Source organism: Uranotaenia lowii, chromosome 1, assembly GCF_029784155.1.
Source record: "Uranotaenia lowii strain MFRU-FL chromosome 1, ASM2978415v1, whole genome shotgun sequence".
NCBI lineage: Eukaryota > Metazoa > Arthropoda > Insecta > Diptera > Culicidae > Uranotaenia > Uranotaenia lowii.
Window position 1 is genome coordinate 32155339 of NC_073691.1, and position 10027 is coordinate 32165365.

Sequence of the window (10027 nt, forward strand, 5' to 3'; positions counted from 1 at the left end):
CCGACCATACTATACTTAAGTACTTCTGATCTCCAGGTGCGAGCCAAAATAAAAAAATACATAGGGGAGAATGAGGATACTTGATCCCTGGGGATACTTGATTCCTTAGCTATATCTCGAAACTGGAATGTCTTACAAAGATCAGATGTTCTAGAAAAATGTGCCAAAATGAGCAAAACAACAATGCTTGTAGTTTCAAAATTTTTAACAAAATAATTGTTTGAGTAATTGAACTTTGTTTTAAAAATTTCACAAAATGTAACTTGAAGATCTTTTTTCATCACTTTAAAATTATCCTTACATGGGAAAATTATGAAAAAAATATTTGTTCCAATGTATCAATCGTTCGAGCGTAAAATGAACTTCATAATGCCATACTTTCAAAGCAATGGAAAACTCTCAACTTTTTTAAGATAAAGTTTTCTAAAATGTTGATTATGGGTACAATTGATCCCCTAGATTTGGGTACAATTGATCCCCCTTCCAAACGGCATATTCTTCTTCTGAATTGATTGTTATGATTGCTGATTTCGAAATCACTAATATTTATCCAAACACTAATATTTATCAAACAATTTTCTGAAGAAAAGAGCAAAAATAATTAATTTTCTCTTAATTATAAAAAATAGCGCCTTTAAGTATGCAATGTTATTAGCGATGAGACAAAGTTATAGAATTTTCTTCTTATGTCTGCTATAAATTGTGAAATGAGAACAAACGTGACCAAAATAGTCAATTAACATTCTATCTTGGGGTTTTGTTTGATTTTTATACAAGGATTAGGGCTTCCTGAATAAAATATCAAGCCTCCTTCAATAGGGGATCAAGTCTACCCTAACTTCAGAAAAATCGCAATTTTTTTACTCCCACGAAAATGCTTCTAGTTCATCAACGGGTTCAAGTATCGTTCTAATTTTTGGAGCATAGAAACTTGAAGTTACAAGCTGTCAGAAAATGTCAAAGACGGCGAGTTGCTAAATTTTTCCAAAAAGATATGGTGAAAATAAGAAAAGGGGATCAAGTATCCCCACTCTCCCCTATACTTATTGGACATCTCACGAAATGTGTCTTTCTACCGTTTCGAAGCCTGGAACTAGGCAATCAAAGCACTACGTTAAGGTTCGAGGACTATTTTTACAAAAAAAAGTTGATTACAAAATTAACAAAAATATCCTCTGACATCTTAGACATAATTTTAATAAGGTGACAAGGTGTCATCTAACTCGGTTTTGTATACTTCGTAATAACCACTCCTAAAATTTTGTAGCAGTTCAATTGCCGGACCCTGTAGATCGTGAAATGCAGCAGTGTTGGTTAAAAATTACTAGAAGATCTTCGGAATGTTTAGCTTGATAGATAGCCTTGTTACTGAAAAAATAGTCGACTGATAACGGGATTTTTTGGTCCGATTTTGACTATCACCTCTAGTTGTGTGACGTTTAGTAATTTTGAAACTAATCAGTTTTGAGTTAAATCGATCAATGAAGACTGGTGAAGTAACTAACCCACATGAACAACAAAAAAATGGATCTATTCTCTATCCTTTATTCAACGATGCAGTTTTTAAGGAGGAATGCCACAAAGTGACAAATTCCCGGAAAACCATTCAGATTTTGTCTAGATAATTTTGCTCCGAAAATTCAACGATTTGAAAATATAAATTTGTCATTTTTTTCTGGAAATTGAATAGATAACATTATAACTAACAACAAGGTTTGTTTAATTAAGTATTTGATAATGCAAATTTTGGTTTATTTCACAACTTTGTTGAAGGCTGAAAAGCATTTTCACTAGAGCATTAGTGTACCGTAAAACGGGGTAACTTTGATCACCGGGGTAAATTTGACCAACAATAAACTCTTCCACATTATCATCAATAATTCAGTCTATAGTTTGAATTTTTGAAAACTGTTTTCTACATTTGAAAGCCTACTAGTTGAGTATCAAATTGGCAAAATTTGGTTTGCATTTGAAATTTTTTTCTGTTAGTAAAAAATCTAATCTCAAAATCTTAAAATATCTATTTGTCCAAGGCTCGCAAACAAACAGCTTTCCTGATGATTCTAAAAAGCATTTAGAAGCAAACGGGTTGTTTAATGTGAAAGAGCAACTTGTTTTCTTTGTATATAAACAGTTATAGTGCTATTTTTATAGTCATTTAATGATAAATTTTTAATATTTAAAAATTAAGGACATTTTCCAAGATTAAGCCTGTAGTGGAAAAATGGATAGGAACCCTATCACATCGTTAAATTTGAAGAAAAAATTAAAATGGAAATAGTGGGAGGGCCTAGGGGAATGTGTAAAGTTAAAATTTCATTTGTATTTCGAAGCTCAAACTATTTAGCAATTATAATTATTTATTGCCCCTAAATGTAGGCAGCATCATAGTTCTTTTTTCGATTATACATATTTTTAAAATAAAACGTTAAAAATCAAGGTTTAATTGATAAACTAGCATTTGTAAATATTATGAAGGTATTTTGTATCCTTTATGATCAAGAAAACTCGTTTATACCGTCAGAATAGAGACTGATCAATGTCACCCCAAAAAATTAAATTCTGAACAGAGACGCAAACGATTTTTAAAACAAATTTAAAGAGGTCTAAAAAATTTCTGCATCCATGTTTTACGTTCATAAGAGTCCAGTACTGGTTTTAAAAATATAAAACATGCCACATTCCCCTTAGCAGAAAAAATAATCGAAATATATTGAAAAAAGTGATCAATATTACCCCGGATTACGGTACTTTACAAAACGGGGAACCACATTTTTTCGCCCCGAAGTCACGGAAAACTTCTCATAATCTTTAGGAAAATTGATAATAAGGTTAAAATCTTTTAGTTATTTTACAATTTAGCTAAAAAGTTACCTACAAAAAACAAGAGCTGATAGAAAAAAAAAACAAATTCGCATTCAATGCTTCTAAATTTAAGTCAAAATCAGATTTTAAATTTTTTGCACCTCGGGAAAAGTGAATTTTGTTTCATTTTGTTTTAAAAGTGAATGTAGATTTTGAGTTCTGGAGATGAATTTAAATCTCTTTTACTAAAAAAAAACAGTTCCTTCATATTGAAATCTTTTTGGCTCTAAAAACTCATAGGAACTCATATTTTTTTTGCACACAATCCCTGCTTTTGATTTATATGTAGATGCTGGAATCTCCCGTGATTTAACGCATTAACTTGAATTTATAAATCTTGAGTTGAATTTTTAAAAATTAAACTCTTACGATGAATATTTCAAATTCAATTTCTTTTTGGTAGTATTTGCTTCACGGTCATTCATAACATGTATGTTTGATGTGATAGATTTAAATCAAAATTGAATTAAATCGGATCTAAAATTTAAATTTTTATTTTTCAATTTCATTATATGTATGAAAGATGGAGAATTGAGGGTGAAACAAATTCGTGCAATTGGAAAGCCATGCCGATTTTCTTATAATGTTTAGAATTTTAGGGTAGTTTTTTACATATATTTACTCCAAAAATCAAAAGAAAAGTTAATCGATGGAGCCTTGAGCGGAAAATTGACCTCATTTTCGCGTGATTCCTTCCATAGAAGTCTTTACACTGTCCTCCGGTAACAGTTTCTCATTTTTTTTCCATTTTCTCAACATGTCCTTCTCGTTTTTGACTGTCTTCTTGCTCTTTCGAAGTTCCCGCTTCATTATTGCCCAGCACTGCTTCACCGGGCGCAGCTCCGGACAGTTTGGCGGTTCATGTTCTTTGGAACATAATGGACAGAATTGGCTTCATACCACTCCAGGACACTTTTAGAATAGTGGCATTATGCCAAATCTGGCCAAAATAGCGGAGCTTCGTCGTACTGCTACAAGAATGGCAAAAGTAGCTTCTCGAGGCATTAAGATTTGTAGATCTCGCCATTTACTGTGCCCTTAGTTACGAAAGGCCCACTCCACAGTCGCAAGAGCAGATGGCCTGCAAACGAGATATTTGGAGGTGAACTTCGACATTTTCTTCTTCTTAAATTTGTCGTTCACATCGAACTTGCTCTTGCCGGAGGAAAACTCCAACACCGGAATTTGCTTAAAATCGGCTTTTATATACGTTTCGTCGTCCATCACACAGGAGCCATATTTAGTCAGCATCTTCTTGTAGAGCTTCCGTGTCCGAGTTTCAGCCGTCTATTGTTGCCGCTCGTCGCGGTTTAGGAAGTTCTGTACCTTGTATGTATGTAATTCAGCTCTCTTCTTTGCATTCTGGACGTAGCTCTGCGACATGCCGATATTTTTAGCCAAATCACGGTTTGAGACGTTGTGATTTGCTTTAATCATCCGCTTCACCTTTCCTACCGTATTTTTGTTCTCTGGTCCCGGTTTTCTTCCAGCTCCTTTGCCGTGGTCCAACGTCAACCGCTCCTAGAACAGCTTCAACGCTCTGAAGACGGTTGACTGGTGAATGTTCAATATTCACCAGTCATGAGATTCCAGGTGTTTGGAAAGGATTTGTTCTCTCAACTCGCGTTGATTCACCTCCATTTTTGTTGAATCGAAAAACACGACTTCGAGTTTGACAGCATGTAAAAAATACACATCAATGAGAAAGTGTGCAAAATTCGGTTGATTTTTACCCAGCAATGGTAAAAAGTTTATGCCCTGTTGAATGTGTCGCAATAATTTCGTGTTCGCCCTTTATTTTATCCTGTTGTATATCGATTGAATTTGTTTTGTGAAATATTTGGGACTTTGTTGAAAAGAAAGATTAAAAAGTAAGGCAAATTAAAAAGTAAGCGCCTACAGGAATACTGATCACTCCAATGGAGAATTTGAGAATTCTAATTTCTCACTATAGAGTTAATTTGACACTTGAAAGCCAAAGATTTTTTTAAACCTATTAGAACGAGCATATTCTGTTAAACCATTATGTTCTAAAGAATGCGATAACACTTTTGATGAAAAGCCCTCCATCAGGTTCTACACTAGGATTGTTCGATCTTCGGGAAAAGATCGATCTACAAGATCGATTCAGATGAACGGTTCTGGGATCGATCCATCTAAAAAATCGGAGCTTGAAGATCGATCTCCGATTAATCGATCTTAATCTTTTCCATTTGTAACAAGAGGAAACTGATTTTTATTAAAAAATATGCAAAAAAAGACACAACATTTCAAATTTGTATAATCCTTCTACATATGGAAAGAATAAAATTTTAGGCGCTTTTATGTAAGGTGATCCGGAGTAAGTGTTTAAAATCAACACCAATCAAAATCCAAAAATCTCGGACCCGCTTTGATATTTTTAAGAAATGTACTTACAAGAAATATTCAAGAGATTAAAAGAAATTATTTGAAGGTTTTTTTATTAAGATTGTCTAATGTATATGAGAGTTATCAGACAAAATATTCAGAAAAAGTCAGAAAACAAATTAATTTATTTTTTCTAAAAACTAATTTTTAGAAAAATTGCTGTTATTTCTTAAGATTAGCAAATTCTTGCAAATTTTTATTCTAAATCAATCACAAACACCTTTCTGCACCCAATTCACAAGGTTTGGAAATAATTTGCAAAATTTTATTCAAATAAATTGAAAATTTTTAAAATTATTTTTCAACTGATCATGAATGCTAAATGAAAAAAAAATCGCCTCCACCAGGAATCGAACTCGAGTTTTCTGATTATCTCTCCGACACCTTACCAATAGGGAAATCGTCAGATGTAAATAAGTCAAGTGTATAATTCAGTTGACTTCATTAAATTAAATTCGCTGCTAGATTCTACGGCAGGAATTGCTCATCTTGCTCCGATTGATGGTGCCTATGGTGCCCTTAAGGTGACTGATTTTCAGATTTCGGCACAAACATTTAAAATGCATTTTTAAACGTTTATGTCTACTTTTTTCAAGTTTCATTCAGTTAGGAAATTGACTTTTTTAGTGTCTGAACACGAAACAATGATGTAACTCATATACCTATTATAGCTGTTTTCTATGGTTAAATGAGCGTCCTCCTTAATGTGGCCATTATGCTCTTATTTCCCCTAAATGAGAAAAAAAGATCGAAAGATCGCATCGAAAATAAACTGATATAATCGATCTTTTCCTGGCCGAAGAATCGATCCAAAAAATCGAAAATCGGAGTTGAAAAGATCGATTCTCCAAGGATCGATCCAAGATCAACCAATCCTATTCTACACAGAAGCTTTTGTGCATTTCCTGGATGCTGCCTTCCATTTTTTTTCTTAGAATTTTTTCATGCTTTGAGAAACTTTCCCTTCCTTCCTGAAGATCCTCTTCACAATCGGCCAGTATCGTTCAATCGGTCGGAGATCTGAACAATATGGTGGATTGATGTTTTTCTCAACGAATTGGATGTTTTTGTCTGAAAGCCACTGCAGTACAGGCTTGGCGTAATGTGCAGATGCCAAATCCGACCAGATTAGAGAGGGATACTGATGCTATCAATAGAGGGCAGTAATCTTTTCTTCAAGCATTCATCTTTATGAACTTGAGCATTTATTGTATCTTTATGAAAAAAAAACTTGACCGCAGACCACACGTACAAATAGCATACCATACTAGAACCTTCTGCCAAATTTTTCCATCGCAATCGTGCAGTCGGCATCACCCACCTCTTCGTATATCGTTATCGATTTCGTGTAGAATTGTGGCCCGGGAAGCGTTCCTGAGTCCAGCTTGACGTAAGTTTCGTCGTCCATTAAGATGCACCTGTTGCTGTTGTCCAGAATCCGTTCGTAATATTTCCCTAGGTTTTTCTTGAGATTGTTGCTGTACGTCTTCAAGGAGTTCCTGACCTTGATTCTCTAAATCATTCCAATGCTGGTTTTGAACTTTTTAGCAAGATCACGCGTTGATACCGATCGGTTGCGTTTGATATGAGTGACTACCTTAGCACCCAACTTCGGCTGACTGGGACCAGGTTTTCTTCCGGATCTAGGCAGATCCTTCAAAGACGACTCGTTATCATATTTTTCGATGATATTTTTCACACTTCTGTGGTGTACATTGAACCGTTTTGCGATTTGGTTGTAGGTAACATCCTTTTCAGTGCACCAAGTGTGCAGAGTTTTCTTTCTAGTTTCAAGATCGATACGGACCATAGTGAAGATGAAAAAACGAATCCGAACAAATTGATTGCACAACACTTTTTAAGCATGTAAACAAACTTTTGCTAGCATACACACAGCAAAAAAGTTCACCCATTTTTAAGTTAACTGGTTTTAAAAGTTGCTAATGGCTTTTCGATATAGTTTTTAGCAATTTTTTGAAAATTGAAATGTGATCAGAACAAAAGGCCCCCCCCCTCTCTTTGGCTTAGCATTATTTGGTGATCTGACAACAGAAACCCACACTCACTTTGATCTACCGATAAGATTTGTGGATGACCGCTCATATTCATATACCGTCAAGAAAAATTGTATGGATATTTAAGCAAGAATTGAAGTGCGCGACCTTCGACTTCTTTTTATTCAGGATTTCTCTACAAACAACACAACACAACACAACACACCACATCAAAAGGTTAAGTGTATCGTATTTATTATCGAATCAGTGATTACAAACTAACGTGTCGGTTTGCATTTTTTTGTGCTTTACAGCGGCTGCGGTGGCGTCCAGCCTGGAGGTGGATTATCGGTACGGGTGAACTGCTGGTTGATCCACGCCTGGTACTGACGCACATCGATATAGACGCCCGGTTGATTAGCTCCTCCGCAGGCCAGCCCAAAGGTCAGCACCCCGGTAAGCTGCCCATTGCAGAACAACCCACCTCCGATGTTACCCTGGCAGACGGTATTGGCATTGGCCGGGATCGATCCAGCGCAGATCATGGTGGTGAGGACCCGATTTTGGTGAACGTTAGCGGCGTTGCATTGGGCGGTTGGAAGGATTGGAACGGTGATGAATCGCTGATTTGGGAGAAGTGGAGCTGTAGCGGCGTTTGTGGTCGCTCCCCATCCAGCGAACTGGCACTGGGTGTTGTCGGCCAGGACTCGGTTGTTGATCAGGGTCGGTTCGATGGTATTGTGGAACTCCGGGAAGGGATTGTTCACCCGGATGACGGCCAGATCGTTGTTTCCAGTAAGGCGGTTGTAGTTCGGATGGACGAAGAGATGGGTGACGTTACGAACTTCACGGCGGATGGTTGGGACTACGAGGTTGACGTCACCGGCTATCACTCGTAGCCAGAAGGGGTTGATGAGGGTGAAGGTGGTTGGGTGCATGACACATGATCCTGACGTGAGTATATGCTGACGGTTCAGGATTGTTCCTCCGCAGTTCAGATTGTAGGGCGAGTCGATGCTTACGACGGCCGGGAATTGGCCTGGGACGCTGTTGGCGCCTCCTGTAATCCGCGCATTTGGACCTTCTACGCTGGCTGTGGCAACTGGAACAAGTTCAATACGTCGTAGATTAAAATTCTGAGTTTAGTTTTCGATGTATGAGATGGCTTACCTCCTACCACAGCTAAGGCTAAAACCACCAACAGTTTCATGGTATCAGTTGGACCGTTCTTTCAGAACATCAATCAGTTACTGACTCCGGCAGCTCATCGACAGACAATACCATGCTTCCGAAATCAATACCGCTCGCTATCTAATCAACGAGCGTTGATTCACGGTTTTTATCTATACCATAAAAGCTTACCTTTTTTCACAAATTTGACCGAAATCAGAACCCAAAAACGATTATCTTTGAACACGATAGTGTTTTGCTCGGACCACTACGCTCTACCGTCTGGTTAGTTGTTTTACACCAATCAACATGAAAGGAACGTTAGCCGTTTTACTGCTAGGTAAGTTCAAACGACTCAAAAAGCGTTTACACTCTATCTAACGGTACTCGTAACTTTCTCCCCCCTCAGGACTTGCCGTGGCCACCGGCTTCCGGCTAACCTCGGACGATGAGTACGATCCCTTCGAACCGTTCATTGCCGGCGGAACCAATGCCGTTCTAGGACAGTTCCCCTCAATCGTAGCCGTAGCTGTTCCAGCGCCCCCAAATAACGCCTTCTGCGGAGGCGTAATCCTGAACGCTAACCACATCCTGACAGCGGCTCGTTGTGTCCTCACGGCCCAAAATACCCTTCTCTTCCCGAATCAGGTCACAATCCTGTCCGGCGCGCTCCAACTCAATTTCAACGGCCCCCGAATCAACATCGCCGCCATCTACGTCCACCCGCAGTACAACCCTTTCACTTTCGCCAACAACCTGGCCGTGCTTCGCACAGCCATCAATTTCTTCCCACCGGAAGTGGCCGTTCCGAACATCGGTTTCGCCGTCTTCCACGAGGAAATCCCCTTCGATACCATGCCCTGCCAGGCTGCCGGTTGGAACAACAACACCGCGGCTCCAATTCAGCAGTTCATCAACGCCCCGATCTTCAACCGAGATGCCTGCAATGCGCTACCCGTTAACCTAGGTCGTATCGCGGAAACCATGATCTGTGCTGGGGTGATCAATGCTGGGCCCGGAGTTTGTGCCAGTAACATGGGTACCGGGCTGTTCTGCAATGGGCAGCTAGCGGGTGTTCTTTCGACTGGGTTCGGTTGTGGTACTGCGAATAACCCCGGTGTTTATACCCAGGTGCGTCACTTCCTGCCCTGGATTAGGGAACAGTTCAACCGGCAGGATGTGCCGATGGGGGGAACTTCGCCCATTCCGGTGTGGTAAATACTCAATATGTTTGTAAGGAGAGTGTTTGAAAATAAATCTTAAATTTGTTAAAATTGGCTTTAAAGATAATTGGAAAAACATATCGAAATATTACTTTCTTATCTCATAGGTATTCCGCTTGTTTGAAAAATTGAAAATTTGTACATCTTGTTTATAGATTGAATTCTGCTACCAAAAACATTATAAGCAGCAGTCTCAACCAAAAACGACACATTTTCGTGAAATTTCACTTTTCTTTTTTAAATCATTCCTAATCATAACAAATGCAATAAAAATAGGTTTTAAGAACAGGTCCCACAAAGCTACAGTGTCGGACAATAGAATAGGACCACAGCTCAATCCAAAACAGAAAGTGACAAAACTTTGAA

General features: G+C 38.1%; 2 protein-coding genes across 2 annotated transcripts; one reads left to right on the forward strand and one right to left on the reverse strand.

The window, feature by feature from the left end:
• Nucleotides 1-7498: 7498 nt before the first annotated feature.
• Nucleotides 7499-8559, reverse strand: LOC129740106 (trypsin alpha-3-like). The gene is made up of 2 exons (XM_055731711.1): nt 8439-8559; nt 7499-8370 (listed from the first exon to the last, which is right to left on the reverse strand). The coding sequence occupies exons 1-2, from the start codon at nt 8476-8478 to the stop codon at nt 7577-7579; spliced, it is 834 nt and encodes a 277-aa protein (XP_055587686.1). The 5' UTR covers nt 8479-8559; the 3' UTR covers nt 7499-7576.
• A 116-nt stretch (nt 8560-8675) lies between these two features.
• On the forward strand, nt 8676-9712 carry LOC129740425 (serine protease 1-like). The gene is made up of 2 exons (XM_055732099.1): nt 8676-8778; nt 8848-9712. Exons 1-2 carry the CDS (start codon nt 8748-8750, stop codon nt 9654-9656), a joined length of 840 nt encoding a protein of 279 aa, XP_055588074.1. The 5' UTR covers nt 8676-8747; the 3' UTR covers nt 9657-9712.
• Nucleotides 9713-10027: the final 315 nt, after the last annotated feature.